Source organism: Phasianus colchicus, chromosome 37 (genome assembly GCF_987193195.1).
Source record: "Phasianus colchicus chromosome 37, bPhaCol1.hap1.1, whole genome shotgun sequence".
Classification (NCBI taxonomy): domain Eukaryota; kingdom Metazoa; phylum Chordata; class Aves; order Galliformes; family Phasianidae; genus Phasianus; species Phasianus colchicus.
In genome coordinates this window covers 1165626-1192188 of record NC_143472.1, presented here as the reverse complement: position 1 = coordinate 1192188, position 26563 = coordinate 1165626, and the positions used below count along the sequence as shown (strand labels likewise).

At 58.5% G+C, this 26563-nt stretch overlaps 1 protein-coding gene across 3 annotated transcripts in view; it reads right to left on the bottom strand.

The window, feature by feature from the left end:
* The window catches only part of LOC149913452 (EGF-containing fibulin-like extracellular matrix protein 2), a 58732-nt gene that overhangs the window by 10946 nt on the left and 21223 nt on the right, over positions 1 to 26563 (bottom strand). For all 3 annotated transcript variants that reach the window (XM_090129633.1, XM_090129632.1, XM_090129634.1), the window contains exons 5-9: positions 24169 to 24288; positions 19662 to 19778; positions 14942 to 15061; positions 11754 to 11870; positions 7168 to 7300 (exon numbers count right to left, since the gene is read on the bottom strand). In XM_090129633.1, coding sequence (XP_089985759.1) covers positions 7168 to 7300; positions 11754 to 11870; positions 14942 to 15061; positions 19662 to 19778; positions 24169 to 24288 — 607 coding nt within the window. The remainder of the gene's footprint in view (positions 1 to 7167; positions 7301 to 11753; positions 11871 to 14941; positions 15062 to 19661; positions 19779 to 24168; positions 24289 to 26563) is intronic.

Sequence of the window (26563 nt, the reverse complement as noted above, 5' to 3'; positions counted from 1 at the left end):
GCGGGAATGGGGTCAATGGGGTCAAAGGTGGAATGGGGTCAATGGGGGAATGGGGTCAATGGGGACAATGGGGGTAATGGGGGAATTGGGGGCAATGGGGTCAATGGGGGGGATGGGGTCATTGGGGGAAATGGGGTCATTGGGGATATTGGGGTCAATGGGGTCAATGGGGGAATGGGGTCAATAGGGGTAATGGGGTCAATGGGGACATTGGGGTCAATGGGGGTAATGGGGTCAATGGGGACATTGGGGAAATGGGGTCATTGGGGTCAATGGGGTCAATGGGGGAATGGGGTCAATAGGGGTAATGGGGTCAATGGGGGGAATTGGGGTCAATGGGGGGAAATGGGGTCATTGGAGACATTGGGGTGAATGGGGTCAAACTGGGAATGGGGTCAATGGGGACATTGGGGTGAATGGGGGGGATGGGGACATTGGGGTCAATGGGGTCAAAGGGGAACAGGGTGAATGGGGGCAATGGGGACAATGGGGGTAATGGGGTCAGTGGGGGTAATGGGGGAATTGGGGGCAATGGGGGCAACGGGGTCAATGGGGGTAATGGGGTCAATGGGGGGATGGGGGTCAATGGGGGAATTGGGGTCAATGGGGGAAATGGGGTCATTGGGGCCATTGGGGTCAATAGGGGTAATGGGGTCAATGGGGACATTGGGGTCAATGGGGTCATTGGGGGCAACGCGGTCATTGGGGTCAATGGGGCTAATGGGGTCAATGGGGGTAATGGGGGAATTGGGGTCAATGGGGGAATGGGGGCAATGGGGTCAATTGGTTACATGGGGGTAATGGGGTCATTGGGGGTAATGGGGTCAATGGGGTCATTGGGGGAAATGGGGGCAATGGGATTAATGGGGGAAATGGGTTTAATGGGGTCAGTGGGGGCAATGGGGGAATTGGGGGGAATGGGGGAAATGGAGACATTGGGGTCAGTGGGGGGAATGGGGTCAATTGGGTCCATGGGGGTAATGGGGTCAATGGGGACATTGGGGTCAATGGGGAAATTGGGGTCAATGTGGTCAATGGGGACATTGGGGTCAATGGGGTCAAAGGGGGAATGGGGGCAATGGGGGAATGGGGTCAATGAGGGTAATGGGGTCAATGGGGACATTGGGGTCAATGGGGTCAAAGGGGGAATGGGGTCAATGGGGGTAATGGGGTCAATGGGGGAAACGGGGGCAATGGGGAAATGGGGGGTAATGGGGACATTGGAGTTTCTATGGGGACTTTGGGGTCCCTGTGGGGACATTGGGGTCTCTATGGGACATTGGGGTCTCTATGGGGACAATGGGGTCCCTGTGGGGACTTTGGAGTCTTTATGGGGACAATGGGGTCCCTGTCGGGACAGTGGGGTCTCTATGGGGACTTTGGGATCTCTATGGGGACAGTGGGGCCCCTGTGGGGACTTTGGGGTCTCTATGGGGACATTGGGGTCTCTATGGGTTGTTGGGGTCTCTATGGGGACAATGGGGTTTCTGTGGGGACTTTGGGGTCTCTGTGGGGACTTTGGGGTCTCTATGGGGATTTTGAGGTCTCTATGTGGCATTGGGATCTCTATAGGGTCAATGGGGTCTCTGTAGGGTCAGTGGGGTCTCTATGGGGACACTGGGGTCTCTATGGGACTTTGGGGTCTCTATGGGGACATTGGGGTCTCTATGGGACTTTGGGGTCCTTATGGGGACACTGGGGTCACTATGGGACTTTGGGGTCTCTATGGGGACATTGGGGTCTCTATGGGTCGTTGGGGTCTCTATGTGGCATTGGGATCTCTATAGGGTCAATGGGGTCTCTATGGGGACAATGGGGTCTCTATGGGGACATTGGGGTCCCTGTGGGGACTTTGGGGTCTCTATGGGGACATTGGGGTCCCTGTGGGGACAATGGGGTCTCTATGGGACATTGGGGTCTCTGTGGGGACTTTGGGGTCTCTATGGGGACATTGGGGTCTCTATGGGTCATTGGGGTTTCTATGGGATCAATGGGGTTTCTATGGGGACTTTGGGATCTCTATGGGGACAGTGGGGTCCCTGTGGGGACTTTGGGGTCTCTATGGGGACATTGGGGTCCCTGTGGGGACAATGGGGTCTGTATGGGACATTGGGGTCTCTGTGGGGACTTTGGGGTCTCTATGGGGACAATGGGGTCTCTATGGGACTTTGGGGTCTCTATGGGGACACTTTGGGGTCTCTATGGGGACATTGGGGTCCCTGTGGGGACAATGGGGTCTCTATGGGACATTGGGGTCTCTATGGGATCAATGGGGTCTCTGTAGGGACTTTGAGGTCTCTATGGGGACATTGGGGTCTCTATGGGTTGTTGGGGTCTCTATGTAGCACTGGGATCTCTATAGGGTCAATGGGGTCTCTATAGGGTCAGTGGGGTCTCTATGGGACTTTGGGGTCTTTATGGGGACATTGGGGTCTCTATGGGTCATTGGGGTTTCTATGGGATCAATGGGGTTTCTATGGGGACTTTGGGATCTCTATGGGGACAATGGGGTCTCTATGGGACATTCGGGTCTCTATGGGGACACTGGGGTCCCTGTGGGTCGTTGGGGTCTCTATGTAGCATTGGGATCTCTATAGGGTCAATGGGGTCTCTATAGGGTCAATGGGGTCTCTATGGGACTTTGGGGTCTCTATGGGGACATTGGGGTCTCTATGGGGATTTTGGGGTCTCTATGTAGCACTGGGATCTCTATAGGGTCAATGGGGTCTCTATAGGGTCAATGGGGTCTCTATGGGACTTTGGGGTCTCTATGGGGACATTGGGGTCTCTATGGGTCATTGGGGTTTCTATGGGATCAATGGGGTTTCTATGGGGACTTTGGGATCTCTATGGGGACAGTGGGGTCCCTGTGGGGACTTTGGGGTCTCTATGGGGACAGTGGGGTCCCTGTGGGGACTTTGGGGTCTCTATGGGGACATTGGGGTCCCTGTGGGGACAATGGGGTCTCTATGGGACATTGGAGTCTCTGTGGGGACTTTGGGGTCTCTATGGGGACATTGGGGTCTCTATGGGACTTTGGGGTCTCTATGGGGACAGTGAGGTCTCTATGGGACATTGGGGTCTCTATGGGACATTGGGGTCTCTATGGGGACATTGGGGTCTCTATGGGTCGTTGGGGTCTCTATGTGGCATTGGGATCTCTATAGGGTCAGTGGGGTCTCTATAGGGTCAATGGGGTCTCTATGGGACTTCGGGGTCTCTATGGGGACAATGGGGTCCCTGTGGGGACTCTGGAGTCTCTATGGGGACATTGGGGTCTCTATGGGGATTTTGGGGTCTCTATGTGGCATTGGGATCTCTATAGGGTCAATGGGGTCTCTATAGGGTCAGTGGGGTCTCTATGGGACTTTGGGGTCTTTATGGGGACATTGGGGTCTCTATGGGTCATTGGGGTTTCTATGGGATCAATGGGGTTTCTATGGGGACTTTGGGATCTCTATGGGGACAGTGGGGTCCCTGTGGGGACTTTGGGGTCTCTATGGGGACATTAGGGTCCCTGTGGGGACAATGGGGTCTCTATGGGACATTGGGGTCTCCATGGGGACAATGGGGTCCCTGTGGGGACTTTGGGGTCTCTATGGGGACATTGGGGTCCCTGTGGGGACTTTGGGGTCTCTATGGGGACATTGGGGTCTCTATGGGTCATTGGGGTTTCTATGGGATCAATGGGGTTTCTATGGGGACTTTGGGATCTCTATGGGGACAGTGGGGTCCCTGTGGGGACTTTGGGGTCTCTATGGGGACATTGGGGTCCCTGTGGGGACAATGGGGTCTCTATGGGACATTGGGGTCTCTGTGGGGACTTTGGGGTCTCTATGGGGACATTGGGGTCTCTATGGGTCATTGGGGTTTCTATGGGATCAATGGGGTTTCTATGGGGACTTTGGGATCTCTATGGGGACAGTGGGGTCCCTGTGGGGACTTTGGGGTCTCTATGGGGACATTGGGGTCCCTGTGGGGACAATGGGGTCTGTATGGGACATTGGGGTCTCTGTGGGGACTTTGGGGTCTCTATGGGGACAATGGGGTCTCTATGGGACTTTGGGGTCTCTATGGGGACACTTTGGGGTCTCTATGGGGACATTGGGGTCCCTGTGGGGACAATGGGGTCTCTATGGGACATTGGGGTCTCTATGGGATCAATGGGGTCTCTGTAGGGACTTTGAGGTCTCTATGGGGACATTGGGGTCTCTATGGGTTGTTGGGGTCTCTATGTAGCACTGGGATCTCTATAGGGTCAATGGGGTCTCTATAGGGTCAGTGGGGTCTCTATGGGACTTTGGGGTCTTTATGGGGACATTGGGGTCTCTATGGGTCATTGGGGTTTCTATGGGATCAATGGGGTTTCTATGGGGACTTTGGGATCTCTATGGGGACAATGGGGTCTCTATGGGACATTCGGGTCTCTATGGGGACACTGGGGTCCCTGTGGGTCGTTGGGGTCTCTATGTAGCATTGGGATCTCTATAGGGTCAATGGGGTCTCTATGGGACTTTGGGGTCTCTATGGGGACATTGGGGTCTCTATGGGTCATTGGGGTTTCTATGGGATCAATGGGGTTTCTATGGGGACTTTGGGATCTCTATGGGGACAGTGGGGTCCCTGTGGGGACTTTGGGGTCTCTATGGGGACATTGGGGTCCCTGTGGGGACAATGGGGTCTCTATGGGACATTGGAGTCTCTGTGGGGACTTTGGGGTCTCTATGGGGACATTGGGGTCTCTATGGGACTTTGGGGTCTCTATGGGGACAGTGAGGTCTCTATGGGACATTGGGGTCTCTATGGGACATTGGGGTCTCTATGGGGACATTGGGGTCTCTATGGGTCGTTGGGGTCTCTATGTGGCATTGGGATCTCTATAGGGTCAGTGGGGTCTCTATAGGGTCAATGGGGTCTCTATGGGACTTCGGGGTCTCTATGGGGACAATGGGGTCCCTGTGGGGACTCTGGAGTCTCTATGGGGACATTGGGGTCTCTATGGGGATTTTGGGGTCTCTATGTGGCATTGGGATCTCTATAGGGTCAATGGGGTCTCTATAGGGTCAGTGGGGTCTCTATGGGACTTTGGGGTCTTTATGGGGACATTGGGGTCTCTATGGGTCATTGGGGTTTCTATGGGATCAATGGGGTTTCTATGGGGACTTTGGGATCTCTATGGGGACAGTGGGGTCCCTGTGGGGACTTTGGGGTCTCTATGGGGACATTAGGGTCCCTGTGGGGACAATGGGGTCTCTATGGGACATTGGGGTCTCCATGGGGACAATGGGGTCCCTGTGGGGACTTTGGGGTCTCTATGGGGACATTGGGGTCCCTGTGGGGACTTTGGGGTCTCTATGGGATCAATGGGGTTTCTGTGGGGACTTTGGGGTCTCTATGGGGACAATGGGGTCCCTGTGGGGACTCTGGAGTCTCTATGGGGACATTGGGGTCTCTATGGGGATTTTGGGGTCTCTATGGGGACATTGGGGTTCCTGTGGGGACTTTGGGGTCTCTATGGGGACATTGGGGTCTCTATGGGACTTTGGGGTCTCTATGTGGCATTGGGATCTCTATAGGGTCAGTGGGGTCTCTGTAGGGTCAATGGGGTCTCTATGGGACTTTGGGGTCTCTATGGGGACATTGGGGTCTCTGTGGGTCATTGGGGTTTCTATGGGATCAATGGGCTTTCTATGGGGACTTTGGGATCTCTATGGGGACATTGGGGTCTCTATAGGGTCATTGGGGTCTCTATGGGACTTCGGGGTCTCTATGGGGACAGTGGGGTCCCTGTGGGGATTTTGAGGTCTCTATGTGGCATTGGGATCTCTATAGGGTCAATGGGGTCTCTATGGGACTTTGGGATCTCTATGGGGACAGTGGGGTCTCTATGGGGACAGTGGGGTCTCTATGGGACATTGGGGTCTCTATGGGACTTTGGGGTCTCTATGGGGACATTGGGGTCCCTATGGGACAATGGGGTCTCTATGGGACATTGGGGTCTCTATGGGGACAGTGGGGTCCCTGTGGGGACTTTGGGGTCTCTATGGGATCAATGGGGTCTCTATGGGGACATTGGGGTCTCTATGGGACTTTGGGGTCTCTATGTGGCATTGGGATCTCTATAGGGTCAATGGGGTCTCTATGGGGACATTGGGGTCTTTATGGGGACAATGGGGTCCCTGTGGGGACATTGGGGTCTCTATGTGGCATTGGGATCTCTATAGGGTCAATGGGGTCTCTATGGGGACATTGGGGTCTCTATGGGTCGTTGGGGTCTCTATGTAGCACTGGGATCTCTATAGGGTCAATGGGGTCTCTATAGGGTCAGTGGGGTCTCTATGGGACTTTGGGGTCTTTATGGGATCAATGGGGTCTCTATGGGACTTTGGGGTCTCTATGGGGACATTGGGGTCCCTGTGGGGACAATGGGGTCTCTATGGGGACAGTGGGGTCCCTGTGGGGACTTCGGGGTCTCTATGGGGACATTGGGGTCCCTGTGGGGACAGTGGGGTCTCTATGGGACACTGGGGTCTCTATGGGGACACTGGGGTCCCTGTGGGTCGTTGGGGTCTCTATGTAGCATTGGGATCTCTATAGGGTCAATGGGGTCTCTATGGGACTTTGGGGTCTCTATGGGGACAGTGGGGTCTCTATGGGTCATTGGGGTTTCTATGGGATCAATGGGGTTTCTATGGGGACTTTGGGATCTCTATGGGGACAGTGGGGTCCCTGTGGGGACTTTGGGGTCTCTATGGGGACATTAGGGTCCCTGTGGGGACAATGGGGTCTCTATGGGACATTGGGGTCTCTGTGGGGACTTTGGGGTCTCTATGGGTCGTTGGGGTCTCTATGTAGCACTGGGACCTCTATAGGGTCAATGGGGTCTCTGTAGGGTCAGTGGGGTCTCTATGGGACTTTGGGGTCTCTATGGGGACAGTGAGGTCTCTATGGGACTTTGGGGTCTCTATGGGGACAATGGGGTCTCTATGGGACTTTGGGGTCTCTATGGGAACAGTGGGGTCTCTATGGGGATTTTGGGGTCTCTATGTGGCATTGGGATCTCTATAGGGTCAATGGGGTCTCTATGGGACTTTGGGGTCTCTATGAGGACAATGGGGTCCCTATGGCAATTTTGGGGTCCCTGTATGGGGCCGTTGTGACTCCCACCCATGAGTGCGGTTGTCCCCCCTGTAGGGGGCGCTGCAGAGCTCGGTGGGGACGCAGCGGTGCCCCCCAAAGGTGTTGACGCAGCGCTGCTCCGCCCCACAGCTGTGGGTCCCTTCCTGGCACTCATCCACGTCTGGGGGGGGGGGAAATGGGGGGAGATGGGGGGCACTGGGAGCCTTTCGGTGGCCCCATAGCGCCCCACAGCTCCCCGCTGCCCCCCGTCGTCCTGTACCCCCCCCATACCCTATAAAAGCCCCCCCATTCCCCATTACACCCTATAGACCCGCAGTGACCCCATAACCCCATATGACCCCATAACATGACCCCGTATGACCCCACAACCACCCATGACCCCATAACATGATCCCATACGACCCCATGACCACCCATGACCCCATAACATGACCCCATGACCCCATAACATGACCTCATGACCCTGTATGACCCCACGACCACCCATGACCCCATAATATGACCCCATATGATCCCACAACCACCCACGACCCCATAACATGATCCCATATGACCCCATGACCACCCATGACCCCATAACATGACCCCATGACCCCATGACATGACCCCATGTCCCTGTATCACCCAATGACCACCCATGACCCCATAACATGACCCCATATGATCCCACAACCACCCACGACCCCATAACATGACCCCATATGACCCCACGACCACCCATGACACCATAACATGACCCCATGTCCCCATATGACCCCACAACCACCCACAACCCCATAACATGATCCCATATGACCCCATGACCACCCATGACCCCATAACATGACCCCATGACCCCGTATGACCCCACGACCACCCATGACCCCAAAACATGACCCCATATGAGCCCACGACCACCCATGACCCCATAGCATGACCTCATATGACCCCCATGGCCACCCATGACCCCATAACATGACCCCATGTCCCCGTATGACCCCACGACCACCCATGACCCCATAACATGACCCCATGTCCCCATATGACCCCACGACCACCCATGACCCCATAACATGACCCCGTATGACCCCACAACCACCCACGACCCCATAACATGATCCCATATGACCCCATGACCACCCATGACCCCATAACATGACCCCATGTCCCTGTATCACCCCATGACCACCCATGACCCCATAACATGACCCCATGACCCCATAACATGACCCCATGACCCCGTATGACCCCACGACCACCCATGACCCCATAGCATGATCCCATGACCCCATATGACCCCACGACCACCCATGACCCCATAACATGATCCCATATGACCCCACGACCACCCATGACACCATAACATGACCCCATGACCCCATAACATGACCCCATGTCCCTGTATCACCCCATGACCACCCATGACCCCATAACATGACCCCATGACCCCATATGATCCCACGACCACCCATGACCCCGTAACATGTCCCTGTATGACCCCATATGACCCTTTGACCTCTCATGGCCCCATAACATGACCCCATGACCCTATAACATGACTCCATGACCCCAAAGGACCCCACGACTACCCATGACCCCATAACATGACCCCATATGATCCCATGACCCCATACGACCCCATGATCACCCATGACCCCATAACATGACCCCATATGATCCCATGACCCCATACCACCCCATGATCACCCATGATCCCATAACATGACCCCATGTGATCCCCACGTTACCCCACGCGTCCCCATGTGACCCCACATGACTCCATGACCCCATATGACCCCACACGACCCCATGTGACCCCACATGATCTCATGTGACCCCACACGACCCCACGTGACCCCACATGATCTCATGTGACCCCACATGACCCCACATGGTCCCCTATGAGCCCGCATGACCCTATGTGACCCCATGTAACCCCATATGACTCCATGACCCCATATGATCCCACATGACACCATATGACACCATATGACCCCACGTGACCCCACATGGCCCCTTATGACCCCACATGACCCCACATGGCCCCTTATGACCCCACATGACCCCACGTTACCCCACATGGCCCCTTATGACCCCATATAACCCCATGTGACCCCACATGACCCCACATGGCCCCTTATGACCCCATGTGACCACCTATGACCCCACATAAACCCATGTGACCCCATATGACTCTGTGACCCCTGATGACCTCACGTGAACCCAAATGACCCCACGTGACCCCACATGACCCCACGTGACCCCACATGGACCCACATGACCCCATATAACCCCACGTGACTCCACATGGCCCCTTATGACCCCTTATGACCCCACATGGCCCCTTATGACCCCACGTGACCACCTATGACCCCACATAAACCCATGTGACCCCACATGACTCTGTGACCCCTAATGACCCCACATGACCCCATATAACCCCACGTGACCCCACATGGCCCCTTATGACCCCATGTGACCCCACATGGACCCACATGACCCCATATAACCCCACGTGACCCCACATGGCCCCTTATGACCCCATGTGACCCCGTGACCCCACATAAACCCATGTGACCCCATATGACTCTGTGACCCCTGATGACCTCACATGACCCCACATGACCCCACATGACCCCATATAACCCCACGTGACCCCACATGGCCCCACATGGCCCCTTATGACCCCACGTGACCCCACATGACCCCACTTGGCCCCATATAACCCCACGTGACCCCACATGGACCCACATGGCCCCATATAACCCCACGTGACCCCACATGGCCCCTTATGACCCTACATGATCCCGTGACCCCACATGGCCCCTTATGACCCCACGTGACCCCACATGACCCCACATGGACCCACATGACTCCATATAACCCCACGTGACCCCACATGGCCCCCTTATGACCCTACATGACCCCGTGACCCCACATGGCCCCTTATGACCCCTTATGACCCCACATGGCCCCTTATGACCCCACGTGACCACCTATGACCCCACATAAACCCATGTGACCCCACATGACTCTGTGACCCCTGATGACCCCACATGACCCCACATGACCCCATATAACCCCACGTGACCCCACATGGCCCCTTATGACCCCACGTGACCCCACATGGACCCACATGACCCCATATAACCCCACGTGACCCCACATGGCCCCTTATGACCCCACGTGACCCCATGTGACCCCGTGACCCCACATAAACCCATGTGACCCCATATGACTCTGTGACCCCTGATGACCTTACATGACCCCACATGACCCCATATAACCCCACGTGACCCCACATGGCCCCACATGGCCCCTTATGACCCCACGTGACCCCACATGGCCCCTTATGACCCCACGTGACCCCACATGACCCCACATGGACCCACATGACTCCATATAACCCCACGTGACCCCACATGGCCCCCTTATGACCCTACATGACCCCGTGACCCCACATGGCCCCTTATGACCCCTTATGAACCCACATGGCCCCTTATGACCCCACGTGACCACCTATGACCCCACATAAACCCATGTGACCCCACATGACTCTGTGACCCCTGATGACCCCACATGACCCCACATGACCCCATATAACCCCACGTGACCCCACATGGCCCCTTATGACCCCACGTGACCCCATGTGACCCCGTGACCCCACATAAACCCATGTGACCCCATATGACTCTGTGACCCCTGATGACCTTACATGACCCCACATGACCCCACATGACCCCATATAACCCCACGTGACCCCACATGGCCCCACATGGCCCCTTATGACCCCACGTGACCCCACATGACCCCACTTGGCCCCTTATGACCCCACGTGACCCCACGTGACCCCACATGGACCCACATGACCCCATATAACCCCACGTGACCCCACATGGCCCCCTTATGACCCTACATGACCCCGTGACCCCACATGGCCCCTTATGACCCCTTATGACCCCACGTGACCACCTATGACCCCACATAAACCCATGTGACCCTATATGACTCTTTGACCCCTGATGACATCACATGACCCCACATGACCCCACATGACCCCATATAACCCCACGTGACCCCACATGGCCCCACATGGCCCCTTATGACCGCGCGTGACCCCACATGGACCCACATGACCCCATATAACCCCACGTGACCCCACATAGCCCCTTATGACCCCACATGACCCCACATGGACCCACATGACCCCATATAACCCCACGTGACCCCACATGGCCCCACATGGCCCCTTATGACCCCACGTGACCCCACATGGCCCCTTATGACCCCAACGTGACCCCACATGGACCCACATGACCCCATATAACCCCACGTGACCCCACATGGCCCCTTATGACCCCACGTGACCCCACATGGACCCACATGACACCATATAACCCCACGTGACCCCACATGGCCCCTTATGACCCCACATGACCCCACATGGACCCACATGACCCCATATAACCCCACGTGACCCCACGTGACCCCACATGGCCCTTTATGACCCCACGTGACCCCACATGGCCCCTTATGACCCCAACGTGACCCTACATGACCCCACATGATCCCACGTGACCGCACTTGGCCCCTTATGACCCCACGTGACCCCACGTGACCCCGTGACCCCTTACCCAGGCATTGCCCCCCCCGCTGGGGTCGGTACCCCTGGGGGCAGTGGCAGCGGAAGCCCCCCGGCAGATTCTCACAGCGGTGCTGGCACTGCGAGCCCCCCCGGCATTCGTCCACGTCTGGGGGGGTGGAAGGGGAGGGGTCAGAAAAGGGGAGGAGTCAAGGGGCGGGGTCAGAAAAGGGGCGGGGTCAGAAAAGAGGCGGGGTCAGAAAAGAGGCGGAGTAAGGAATGAGGGAGGAGTCAAGAAAGGGGCGGGGTCAGAAAAGGGGCGGAGTAAGGATTGCGGGAGGAGTCAAAAAAGGGGAGGAGTCGGAAAAGGGGAGGAGTCGGAAAAGAGGCGGGGTCAGAAAAGGGGCGGAGTAAGGATTGGGAGAGGAGTCGGGAAAGGGGAGGAGTCAGAAAAGAGGCGGGGTCAGAAAAGGGGTGGAGTAAGGATAGGGGAGGAGTCAAAAAAGGGGAGGAGACAAAAAAACGGGAGGAGTCAGGAAAGAGGTGGAGTCAAAAAAGGGGCGGGGTCAGAAAGGGGGAGGAGGCAGAAAAAAGGCGGGGTCAGGAAAGGGGCGGGGTCAAAAAAGGGGGGAGGCAGAACAGGGGCGGGGTCAGAAAGGGGTGGAATCAGGAAAGGGGTGGAGTCAAAAAAGGGGTGGAAAAAGGAAAGGGGGTGCCAGAAATGGGGCGGGGTCAGAAAAGGGGAGGAGTAAGGATTGGGGGACGAGTCGGGAAAAGGGGAGGAGTCAGAAAAGAGGTGGGGTCAGAAAAGAGGCGGGGTCAAACGGGGCGGAGAGAGGATTGGGGGAGGAGTCAAAAAAGGGGAGGAGTCAGGAAAGGGGGGAGAGAGAAAAGGGGCGGGGTCAGAAAAGAGGCGGAGTAAGGATTGGGGGAGGAGTCAAAAAAGGGGAGGAGTCAGGAAAGGGGAGGGGTCAAAAAGGGGAGGAGTCAGGAAAGGGGGGAGACAGAAAAGGGGCGGGGTCAGAAAAGAGGTGGGGTCAGAAAAGAGGCGGGGTCAGAAACGGGGCGGAGTAAGGATTGGGGGAGGAGTCAGAAAAGGGGCGGAGTCGGGAAAGGGGCGGGGTCAGAAAAGGGCGGGGTCAGAGAATGGGAGGAGTCAAGAAAGGGGCGGGGTCAGAAAAGGGGCGGGGTCAGAAAAGGGGCAGAGTAAGGATTGGGGAAGAGTCAGGAAAGGGGAGGAGTCAGGAAAGTGGTGGAGACAGGAAAGGGGGAGCCAGAAAGGGGGCGGGGTCAGAAAAGGGGCGGGGTCAAGAAAGGGGCGGGGCTGGGAAGGGGGGAGGAGTCAGTAATGGGGAGGAATCAGAAAAGGGGCGGGGTCAGGAAAGGGGAGCAGTCAGGAAGGGGGAGAAGTGAGGAAATGGGCGGAGTCGAAAAAATGGGCGGAGTCAGGAAAGGGGGCGTCGGGAAAGGGGCGGGGTTAGGATTGGGGGAGGAGTCAGGGAAAAGGCAAGGTCCGGGAATGGGCGGAGTCAGAAAAAGGGGAGGAGTCAAAAGGGAGGAATCAGGAAATGGGTGGAGTTGGAAAATGGGCGGGGTCAGGAAATGGGAGGGGTCAGAAAAGGGGCGGAGTCAGGATTGGGGGAAGAGTCAGAAGCGGTGAGGGGTCAGAAAGGGGGGAGACAGGAAATGGGCGGGGTCAGGATTGGGGGAGGAGTCAGGAAGGGGGAGGAGACGGAAAAGGGGCGGGGTCGGAAGAGGGGTCAATCAAGGCAAAGACTAAAAAAGGGGAGGAGTCAGAAAATGGGGCGGAGCCAGGAAAGGGGTGGAGCCGGAAAAGGGGCGTGGCCATTATGTGAGGGGCGTGGTCATTTGGGGGTATGGGGAATTAGGGGTGTCCATGGGGGGCTATGGGGGAATAGTGGGGTGGGGTTAAAGGTCGGGTGGGCGTGGTCACTGTTTGGGGGCGTGGTCACGTGGAAGGGGGCGTGGCGTAATGATGGGGGCGTGGTCATCATGATGTGGGCGTGGCCTCGGGTGCAATCCCAACCATAGTGGGGGGGGTCAGGGTGCAGGGGGTCAAAGGTCGGGTGGGCGTGGTCACCGTAGGAGGCGTGGTCTCATGGAATGGGCGTGGCCTAAGTGGGGCGTGGCCGATGAGTTGGGGCTCGGGGATTTGGGTGTGGGCGTGGCTTCTGCTCCTATCTCAACCATAATGGGGTTGTCAGAGGTCGGGTGGGCGTGGCCACGGTATGGAAGGCGTGGTCTCATAGAAGGGGGCGTGGCTTAATGATAGGGGCGTGGTCATCGCGATGTGGGCGTGGCCTCGGGTCTAATCCCAACCATAGTGGGGGGGGTCAGGGTGGGGGGGTCTAATGTCGGGTGGGCATGGTCACGGTGTGGGGGCGTGGTCTCATGGAAGGGGCGTGGCCTAATGATGGGGGCGTGTCCATTGCGATGTGGGCGTGGCTTCTGCTCCAATCCCAACCACAGTCGGGGGGGTCATGGTGGGGTGGGGTCTAATGTCGGGTGGGCGTGGTCACTGTGGGGGCATGTTCTAATGGAAGGGGGCGTGGCCTAATGTTGGGGGCGTGGCCATTGCGATGTGGGCGTGGCTTCTGCTCGAATCTCAACCATATTGGGGGTTTATGGGGTTGGCGGGGTGAAAGGCCGGGTGAGCGTGGTCAATGTAGGGGGCGTGGCCTAATGAGGGCGAGGCCCAATGGAGGGGGCGTGGTCACAGCGATGTGGGCGTGGCCTCGGATCCTGTCTCAAACATTGGGGTGGGTGTCACAGGATGAGGGGGGGTCAAAGGTCGGGTGGGCGTGGTCACTGTGGGGGCGTGGTCTCATTGAAGGGGGCGTGGCCTAATGTTGGGGGCGTGGTTTAATTATAGGGGCGTGGTCATTGCGATGTGGGTGTGGCTTCTGCTCCTATCTCAACCACGGGGGGGAAGTCAGTGTGGGGAAGGGGTCAAAGGTCGGGTGGGCGTGGTCACTGCGTGTGTGGGCGTGGTCTCACGGAAGGGGGGCGTGGCCTAATGGTGGGGGCGTGGTCATTGCGGTGTGGGCGTGGCCTCGGGTCCTATCTCAACCATATTGGGGAGGTCACAGGATGGGGGGGGAGGGTTAATGGCGGATGGGCGAGGCCACTGTATAGGGGGTGTGGTCTAACGGATGGGGCGTGGCCTAAGGGGGGCGTGGCTTAGGGGGGCGTGGCTTAAAGGGGGGTGGGGTTTGGTACCATCACAGCTGAGGCCGTCGGAGCTGAGGACGAATCCGGGTCGGCAGCGGCACCAAAAGGAGCCGAAGGTGTTGAGGCAGAGCTGAGCACAGCGGGCGCCCATGGAGCATTCGTCCACGTCTGTAGGGCCGGGGGGCGAAACCCCATGGGGGCACGGATCCCGTAGGGGCACAGACCCCAGAGGGACACGGATCCCATGGGGACACGGATCCCGTAGGGGCACAGACCCCATGGGGGCACGGATCCCGTAGGGGCACAGACCCCATAGGGACACGGATCCCATAAGGACACGAATCCCATAGGGGCACAGACCCCAGAGGGACACGGATCCCGTAGGGGCACAGACCCCATTGGGACACAAACCCCATAGAGGCACAAGTCCCATAGGGACACAAATCCCATGGGGACACGAATCCCATAAGGACATGAACCCCATGGGGGCACAAACCCCATAGGGACACGAATCCCATAACGACACGAATCCCATGGGGACACGAATCCCATAGGGACACAAATCCCGTAGGGACACAAATCCCATGGGGACACGAATCCCATAGGGACACAAACCCCATAGGGACACGAATCCCATTGGGACACACATCCCATAGGGACACGAACACCATAGGGACACGAATCCCATAGGGACACAAACCCCATAGGGACACGAATCCCATTTGGACACGAATCCCATTTGGACACAAACCCCATAGGGTCACGAATCCCAAAGGGACACAAATCCCATAGGGACACGAATCCCATAGGGACACAAACCCCATAGGGACACGAATCCCATAAGGACACGAATCCCATTTGGACATAAACCCCATAAGGACACGAATCCCATTGGGACACGAATCCCATAGGGACACAAACCCCATAAGGACACAAATCCCATAGAGACATAAACCCCATGGGGGCACAAATCCCAAAGGGACACAAACCCCATAGGGACACGAATCCCATAGGGACACGAATCCCATAGGGGCACGAATCCCATAGGGACACAAACCCCATAGGGACACGAATCCCATAAGGACACGAATCCCATAGGGACACAAATCCCATAGGGACACAAACCCCGTAGGGACATGAACCCCATTGGGACACAAAACCCACAGGGACACGAACCCTATAGGGGCACAAAACCCGTAGGGACACAAATCCCATAGGGACACGAATCCCATAGGGACACAAAACCCATAGAGACACGAATCCCAAAGGGACACAAACCCCATAGGGACACAAATCCCATAGGGACACAAACCCCATAGGGACACAAACCCCGTAGGGACACAAACCCCGTAGGGACACGAATCCCATAAGGACATGAACCCCATGGGGGCACAAACCCCATAGGGACACGAATCCCATAAGGACACGGATCCCATTTGGACACGAATCCCATAGGGGCACGAATCCCATAGGGACACAAACCCCGTAGGGACACGAATCCCATAGGGACATGAACCCCATGGGGGCACAAACCCCATAGGGACACGAATCCCATAAGGACATGAACGCCATGGGGGCACAAACCCCATAGGGACACGGATCCCATAGGGGCACAGACCCCATGGGGACACGAATCCCATAGGGACACGGATCACATAGGGACACAAACCCCGTAGGGACATGAACACCATGGGGGCACAAATCCCAAAGGGACACAAACCCCATAGGGACACGGATCCCATCGGGACATGAATCCCATAGGGACACAAACCCCATTGGGACACAAACCCCATAGAGGCACAAGTCCCATAGGGACACGAATCCCATAGGGACACGAATCCCATAAAGACACAAATCCCATAGGAACACAAACCCCATAGGGACACAAATCCCATAGGGACACGAATCGCATTGGGACACGAATCCCATAGGGACACGAATCCCATAGGGACACGAACCCTATAGGGACAAAAACCCCGTAGGGACATGAACCCCATGGGGGCACAAATCCCAAAGGGACACAAATCCCATAGGGACACGAATCCCATAGGGACACAAACCCCATAGGGACACAAATCCCATAGGGACACAAACCCCATAGGGACACGAATCCCATAGGGACACAAACCCCATAGGGACACAAATCCCATAGGGACACAAACCCCATAGGGACACGAATCCCATAGGGACACAAATCCCATAGAGACACGAATCCCATAGGGACACAAACCCCATAGGGACACGGATCCCATAGGGACACGAATCCCATAGGGGCACGAATCCCATGGGGACACGAATCCCATAAGGACATGAACCCCATGGGGGCACAAACCCCATAGGGACACGAATCCCATAGGGACACGAATCGCATTGGGACACGAATCCCATAGGGACACGAATCCCATAGGGACACGAACCCTATAGGGACAAAAACCCCGTAGGGACATGAACCCCATGGGGGCACAAATCCCAAAGGGACACAAATCCCATAGGGACACGAATCCCATAGGGACACAAACCCCATAGGGACACAAATCCCATAGGGACACAAACCCCATAGGGACACGAATCCCATAGGGACACAAATCCCATAGAGACACGAATCCCAAAGGGACACAAACCCCATAGGGACACGAATCCCATAGGGACACAAATCCCATTTGGACACGAATCCCATGGGGACACGAATCCCATAAGGACATGAATCCCATTGGGACATGAACCCCATGGGGGCACAAACCCCATAGGGACACAAACCCCATAGGGACACGAATCCCATAGGGACACGGATCCCATGGGGACACGAATCCCATGGGGACACAAACCCCGTAGGGACATGAACCCCATTGGGACACAAAACCCACAGGGACACGAACCCTATAGGGGCACAAAACCCGTAGGGACACAAATCCCATAGGGACACGAATCCCCATTGGGGTCCCTATTTATATCCCTATTGGGGTCCCTTTTGGGGTCCCTATTGGGGTCCCTATGGGGTCTCTATTGATATCCCTGTTGAGGTCCCTTTTGGGGTCCCTATTGGGATGTCTATTGGGGTCCCTATTGAGGTTCCTATTGGGGTCCCTATGGGGGTCTCTATTGGGGTCTCTATTGAGATCCCTATTGAAGTCCCTATGGGGTCTCTATTGGGGTCCCTATTGGGGTCCCTATGGGGTCTCTATTGGGGTCTCTATTGGGGTCCCTATTGGGGTCCCTATGGGGTCTCTATTGATATTCCTATTGAGGTCCCTTTTGGGGTCCCTATTGGGGTCCCTATTGGGGTCCCTATGGGGGTCTCTATTGGGGTCTCTATTGAGATCCCTATTGAAGTCCCTATGGGGTCTCTATTGGGGTCCCTATTGGGGTCCCTATTGGGATGTCTATTGGGGTCCCTATTGAGGTCCCTATTGGGGTCCCTATTGGGGTCCCTATGGGGGTCTGTATTGGGGTCTCTATTGAGATCCCTATTGAGGTCCCTTTTGGGGTCCCTATTGGGGTCCCTATTGGGGTCCCTATGGGGTCTCTATTGATATCCCTGTTGAGGTCCCTATTGGGGTCCCTATTGGGGTCCCTATGGGGGTCCCTATGGGGTCTCTATTGATATCCCTATTGGGGTCCCTTATGGGGTCCCTATGGGGTCTCTATTGATATCCCTAGTGGGGTCCCTATTGGGGTCCCTATTGGGGTCCCTATGGGGTCTCTATGGGATCCCTATTGGGGTCTCTATTGGGGTCCCTATGTGGTCCCTATTGGGGTCCCTATTGAGGTCCCTATTGGGGTCTCTATTGGGGTCCCTATGGGGTCTCTACGGGAGTGCCTATGTGGTCCCTACTGAGGTCCCTATTGGGGTCTCTATTGGTGTCCCTATTGGGGTCCCTTTTGGGGTCCCTATTGGGGTCCCTATGGGGTCTCTATTGATATCCCTGTTGAGGTCCCTTTTGGGGTCCCTATCGGGGTGTCTATTGGGGTCCCTTTTGGGGTCCCTATTGGGGTCCCTATGTGGTCTCTATTGATATCCCTATTGAGGTCCCTTTTGGGGTCCCTTATGGGGTCCCTATTGGGGTGTCTATTGGGGTCCCTATGGGGTCTCTATTGATTTCCCTATTGAGGTCCCTATTGGGGTCCCTATTGGGGTCCCTATTGGGGTCTCTATGGGATCCCTAGTGGGGTCTCTATTGGGGTCCCTATGTGGTCCCTATTGGGGTCCCTATTGGGGTCCCTATTGATATCCCTATTGGGGTCCCTTTTGGGGTCCCTATGGGGGTCCCTATGGGGGTCACTATTGGGGTCTCTATTGAGATCCCTATTGGGGTCCCTATCGGGTCTCTATTGGGGTCCCTATTGGGGTCCCTATGGGGTCTCTATTGATATCCCTGTTGAGGTCCCTTTTGGGGTCCCTTATGGGGTCCCTATTGGGGTCCCTATGTGGTCTGTATTGATATCCCTATTGAGGTCCCTTATGGGGTCCCTATGGGGTCTCTATTGATATCCCTATCGGGGTCCCTTTTGGGGTCCCTATGGGGGTCCCTATTGGGGTCCTTATTGATATCCCTATTGAGGTCCCTTTTGGGGTCCCTATTGGGGTCCCTATGGGGTCTCTACGGGAGTGCCTATGCGGTCCCTACTGAGGTCCCTAGTGGGGTCTCTATTGATATCCCTATCGGGGTCCCTATTGGTGTCCCTATTGGTGTCCCTTTTGGGGTCCCTATCGGGGTCCCTTTTGGGGTCCCTACGGGGGTCCCTACGTCCCTCTGCCAGCCCCCCTTACCCAGACAGGAGCGGTTGTTGGGCGCCAGGCGGAAGCCGGGGTGGCAGCGGCAGGAAAAGGAGCCGGGGGAATTGGAGCAGCTGTGCTGGCACAGCCTCTGCGTGCACTCGTCCTCATCTGGGGGCGGCGGGGGGGGCACGGTGACACCACAACCCCCCCACCTCAGGGCCCACATCGCCCATAGCCCCCCATAGCCCCCCCATAGCCCCCCATGGCACCCATAGCCCCTGTAAAACCCCATAGCCCCCCATAGCCCCCCCATAGCCCCCCATGGCCTCGCATATCTCCCATAGCCCCCCATAGCCCCTGTAATACCCCATAGCCCCCCCCATAGACCCCCATGGCCCCCATAGCCCCCCATGGCCCCCCCGGAGCCCCCCCATAGCCCCCATAGCCCCTGTAACACCCCATAGCCCCCCCATAGCCCCCCATAGACCCCCATGGCCCCCCATGGCCCCCATAGCCCCTGTAACACCCCATAGCCCCCCATAGCCCCCCATGGATCCCCGTAGCCCCCCCATATCCCCCAATAACCCCCATAGCCCCTATAACACCCCATAGCCCCCCATAGCCCCTGTAATACCCCATAGCCCCCCCCATAGACACCCATGTCCCCCATAGCCCCCCATGGCCCCATAGCCCCTGTAACAGCCCATAGCCCCCCATAGCCCCCCATGGATCCCCGTAGTCCCCCCATATCCCCCAATAACACCCCATAGCCCCCCCATAGCCCCCCATATCCCTCCATGCCCCCCCATAGCCCCTATAACACCCCATAGCCCCCCCATAGCCCCCCATAGACCCCCATGGCCCCCCAAAGCCCCTGTAACACCCCATAGCCCCCCCATATCCCCCCATGGCCCCCCGTAGCCCCCCCATGGCCCCCATAGCCCCTATAACACCCCATAGCCCCCCATAGCCCCCCATGGATCCCCGTAGCCCCTCCATATCCCCCAATAACCCCCATAGCCCCTATAACACCCCATAGCCCCCCCATAGCCCCCCCCATATCCCCCCATGGCCTCGCATATCTCCCATAGCCCCCCATAGCCCCTGTAATACCCCATAGCCCCCCCCATAGACACCCATGTCCCCCATAGCCCCCCATGGCCCCATAGCCCCTGTAACACCCCATAGCCCCCCATAGCCCCCCATGGATCCCCGTAGCCCCCCCCCCATATCCCCCAATAACCCCCATAGCCCCTATAACACCCCATAGCCCCCCCATAGCCCCCCATAACCCCCTCATAGCCCCCCCAAAACATCCCAAATCCCCCCATAAGCCCTCCATAATCCCCCCCAAATCCCCCCATAACCCCCCCATAAACCCCCCCAAGAGGTCCCATAGCCCCCCTATATGCCCCCCCCCCAGAAGTTCCCATAGGCCCCCATAACCCCCTCATAGCCCCCCCAAAAACATCCCAAATCCCCCCATAACCCCCCCATAATCCCCCCCATTACCCCCCCATAACCCCCCACCCCCCCCACGAGATCCCATAGCCCCCCATAACCCCCCAACCCCACAAAACATCCCAAATCCCCCCATAACCCCCCCATAATCCCCCCCATTACCCCCCATAACCCCCCATAACACCCCAACGATCCCATAGCCCCCCATAACCCCCCCACCCTCCCCAAAACATCCCAAATCCCCCCATAACCCCCCCATAATCCCCCCCATAGCCCCCCATAACCCCCCCAACCCCCCCAATCCCCCCATAACCCCCCCATAAACCTCCCCACAAGGTCCCATAGCCCCCCTATATGCCCCCCCCCCCAGAAGTTCCCATAGGCCCCCATAACCCCCTCATAGCCCCCCCAAAAACATCCCAAATCCCCCCATAACCCCCCCATAATCCCCCCCATTACCCCCCCATAACCCCCCACCCCCCCCACGAGATCCCATAGCCCCCCATAACCCCCCAACCCCACAAAACATCCCAAATCCCCCCATAACCCCCCCATAATCCCCCCCATAGCCCCCCATAACCCCCCCACCGCCCCCAAAACATCCCAAATCCCCCCATAACCCCCCCATAAACCCCCCCATGAGGTCCCATAGCCCCCCTATATGCCCCCCCCAGAAGTTCCCATAGGCCCCCATAACCCCCTCATAGCCCCCCCAAAAACATCCCAAATCCCCCCATAACCCCCCCATAATCCCCCCCATAGCCCCCCATAACCCCCCCATAACCCCCCCAACCCCCCCAATCCCCCCATAACCCCCCCATAAACCTCCCCACAAGGTCCCATAGCCCCCCTATATGCCCCCCCCCAGAAGTTCCCATAGGCCCCCATAACCCACTCATAGCCCCCCCAAAACATCCCAAATCCCCCCATTACCCCCCATAACCCCCCCACCCCCCCACGAGATCCCATAGCCCCCCATAACCCCCCACCCCCCCAAAAACATCCCAAATCCCCCCATAAACCCCCCCATGAGGTCCCATAGCCCCCCTATATGCCCCCCCCGAAGTTCCCATAGCCCCCCATAACCCCCCCCATAACCCCCCATAATCCCCCCCATTACCCCCCCACCCCCCCCACGAGATCCCATAGCCCCCCATAACCCCCCACCCCCCCCAAAACATCCCAAATCCCCCCATAAAACCCCAAAATCCCCCCCAAATCCCCCCATAACCCCCCCATAATCCCCCCCATAGCCCCCCATAACCCCCCACCGCCCCCAAAACATCCCAAATCCCCCCATAAACCCCCCATAAACCCCCCCATTAGGTCCCATAGCCCCCCTATATGCCCCCCCCCCAGAAGTTCCCATAGCCCCCCATAACCCCCCCTATAATCCCCCCCATAACCCCCCCACCCCCCCCACGAGATCCCATAGCCCCCCCATAACCCCCCAACCCCCCAAAAACATCCCAAATCCCCCCATAACCCCCCCATAATCCCCCCATAGCCCCCCATAACCCCCCCAATAACCCCCCCATAACCCCCCCACCCCCCCACGAAATCCCATAGCCCCCCATAACCCCCCCACCCCCCCCAAAACATCCCAAATCCCCCCATAAACCCCCCCATAATCCCCCCCATAACCCCCCCCCCCAAAAACATCCCAAATCCCCCCATAACCCCCCCATAATCCCCCCCATAGCCCCCCATAACCCCCCCACCCCCCCCAAAACATCCCAAATCCCCCCATAACCCCCCCATAAACCCCCATTAGGTCCCATAGCCCCCCTATATGCCCCCCCCAGAAGTTCCCATAGGCCCCCATAACCCCCTCATAGCCCCCCCAAAAACGTCCCAAATCCCCCCATAACCCCCCCACTCCCCCACGAGATCCCATAGCCCCCCATAACCCCCCACCCCCCCCAAAACATCCCAAATCCCCCCATAAACCCCCCCATAATCCCCCCCATAACCCCCCCACCCCCACCAAAACATCCCAAATCCCCCCATAACCCCCCCATAAACCCCCCCACGAGGTCCCACAGCCCCCCTATATGCCACCCCCCCAGAAGTTCCCATAGGCCCCCATAACCCCCCCCATAACCCCCCCATAAACCCCCATTAGGTCCCACAGCCCCCCTATATGCCCCCCCCCAGAAGTTCCCATAGGCCCCCATAACCCCCTCATAGCCCCCCCATAACCCCCCATAATCCCCCCATAACCCCCCCACCCCCCCCCCACGAAATCCCATAGCCCCCCATAACCCCCCACCCCCCCCAAAACATCCCAAATCCCCCCATAACCCCCCCATAATCCCCCCATAGCCCCCCATAACCCCTCCACCCCCCCCAAAACATCCCAAATCCCCCCATAAACCCCCAAAATCCCCCCCATAGCCCCCCATAACCCCCCCACCCCCCCAAAACATCCCAAATCCCCCCATAACCCCCCCATAAACCCCCATTAGGTCCCATAGCCCCCCTATATGCCCCCCCCAGAAGTTCCCATAGGTCCCCATAACCCCCTCATAGCCCCCCCAAAACATCCCAAATCCCCCCATAACTCCCCCATAATCCCCCCATAGCCCCCCATAACCCCCCCAATAACCCCCCCATAACCCCCCCACCCCCCCACGAAATCCCATAGCCCCCCATAACCCCCCCACCCCCCCCAAAACATCCCAAATCCCCCCATAACCCCCCCATAATCCCCCCATAGCCCCCCATAACCCCCCCAATAACCCCCCCATAACCCCCCCACCCCCCCACGAAATCCCATAGCCCCCCATAACCCCCCCACCCCCCCCAAAACATCCCAAATCCCCCCATAACCCCCCCATAATCCCCCCCATAGCCCCCCATAAACCCCCCCATGAGGTCCCATAGCCCCCCTATATGCCCCCCCCCGAAGTTCCCATAGCCCCCCATAACCCCCCCACCCCCCCAAAAACATCCCAAATCCCCCCATAAACCCCCCATAATCCCCCCCATAACCCCCCCACCCCCCCCAAAACATCCCAAATCCCCCCATAAACCCCCCCATAAGGTCCCATAGCCCCCCCCCACCCCCCCGTGCCCCCCCCCAACCCCCACTGACCGACGCACTCGGTGCGCAGATGCCGATACCCGGGGGGGCAGCGGCACTCGAACCCCCCCGGGCGGTTGATGCACTCCTGGCTGGGTTGGCAGGGGGGGGGTCCCTCACATTCATCCACATCTGGGACAAGTGGGGGGGGGGGGTGAAGCAATGGGTCCCTCAGACCCCAAATCCCCCCCCCAGCGACCCCCAATTCCCTCTTAATTCCAACCCCCCCCCAGCGACCCCCAATTCCCTGTTAATTCCACCCCCCCCCCCCAAAGACCCCCAACACGACCCCAATCACCCCCCCCCCAGGATCCCATGTCCCCCCCGCCCCCCCCAGCGACCCCCAATTCCCTCTTAATTCCACCCCCCCCCCCCAAAGACCCCCAACACGACCCCAATTACCCCCCCCAGGATCCCATGCCCCCCCCCTCCCTCCCAGCGACCCCCAACTCCCTCTTACCAACCCCCCCCCACTCAAAGACCCCCAACACGACCCCAATTCCCCCCCAAGGATCCCATGCCCCCACCCTCCCCCAGCGACCCCCAATTCCCTCTTACCAACCCCCCCCCCCCCCCAAAGACCCCCAACACTCAAGGACCCCAAATTCCCCCCCCAGGACCCCATGTCCCCCCCCCCCCCACCCCCAGCGACCCCCCAAATTCCCTCTTAATTCCACCCCTCCCCCCCCAGAAACCCCAACACAACCCCAATTCCCCCCCCCAGGATCCCATGTTCCCCCCCCCCCCCCCCAGCGACCCCCAACACTCAAGGACCCCAAATCCCCCCCAGGACCCCATGAGTCCCCCCCCCCCCTCCCCCAGCGACCCCCAACTCCCTCTTAATTCCAACCCCCCCCCCAGAGACCCCCAACACGACCCCAATTCCCCCCCCCCAGGATCCCATGTCGTTCCCCCCCCCCCCCCAGCGACCCCCAACGCTCAAGGACCCCAAATCCCCCCCAGGACCCCATGTGTGTCCCCCCCCCCCTCCCCCAGCGACCCCCAATTCCCTCTTACCAACCCCCCCCCCAAAGACCCCCAACACGACCCCAATTCCCCCCCCCAGGATCCCATGTTCCCCCCCCCTTCCCCCAGCGACCCCCAATTCCCTCTTAATTCCACCCCCCCCCCCAGAGACCCCCAACACTCAAGGACCCCAATTACCCCCCCCAGGATCCCATGTCGCCCCCTCCCCCCCGCAGCGACCCCCAATTCCCTCTTACCAACCCCCCCCCCCCCCAAAGACCCCCAACACTCAAGGACCCCAAATCCCCCCCAGGACCCCATGTGTGTCCCCCCCCCCCTCCCCCAGCGACCCCCAATTCCCTCTTACCAACCCCCCCCCCCCCAAAGACCCCCAACACGACCCCAATTACCCCCCCAGGATCCCATGTCCCCCCCCCTCCCCACCCCCAGCGACCCCCAACTCCCTCTTAATTCCAACCCCCCCCCACAGAGACCCCCAACACGACCCCAATTCCCCCCCCCCAGGATCCCATGTTGTCCCCCCCCCCTTCCCCAGCGACCCCCAATTCCCTTTTACCAAGCCCCCCCCCCAGAGACCCCCAACACTCAAGAACCTCAATTACCCCCCCCCAGGATCCCATGTCCCCCCCCCCCCTCCCCCAGCGACCCCCAATTCCCTCTTAATTCCACCCCCCCCCCCAGAGACCCCCAACACTCAAGGACCCCAATTACCCCCCCCCAGGATCCCATGTCCCCCCTCCCCTCCCCCAGCGACCCCCAACTCCCTCTTAATTCCAGCCCCCCCCCCCCCAAAGACTCCCAATACGACCCCAATTATCCCCCCCAGGATCCCATGTCGTCCCCCCCCCCCAGCGACCCCCAACGCTCAAGGACCCCAAATCCCCCCCAGGACCCCATGTGTCCCCTCCCCCCCCCCCCCCCCAGCGACCCCCAATTCCCTCTTACCAACCCCCACCCCCTCAAAGACCCCCAACACGACCCACCCCAATTACCCCCCCCCCAGGATCCCAGGGCCCCCCCCCCCCTCCCCCAGCGACCCCCAATTCCCTCTTAATTCCAACACCCCCCCAGAGACCCCCAACACTCAAGGACCCCAAATCCCCCCCAGGATCCCATGTCGCCCCCTCCCCCCCTCCCCCAGCGACCCCCAACTCCCTCTTAATTCCACCCCCCCCAAAGACCCCCAACACGACCCACCCCAATTACCCCCCCCAGGATCCCATGCCCCCCCTCCCCCAGCGACCCCCAATTCCTTCTTAATTCCACCACCCCCCCCAGAGACCCCCAACACGACCCCAATTCCCCCCCCCAGGATCCCATGTACCCCCCCCTCCCCCAGCGACCCCCAATTCCCTCTTACCAACCCCCCCCCCTCAAAGACCCCCAACACGACCCACCCCAATTACTCCCCCCCCAGGAT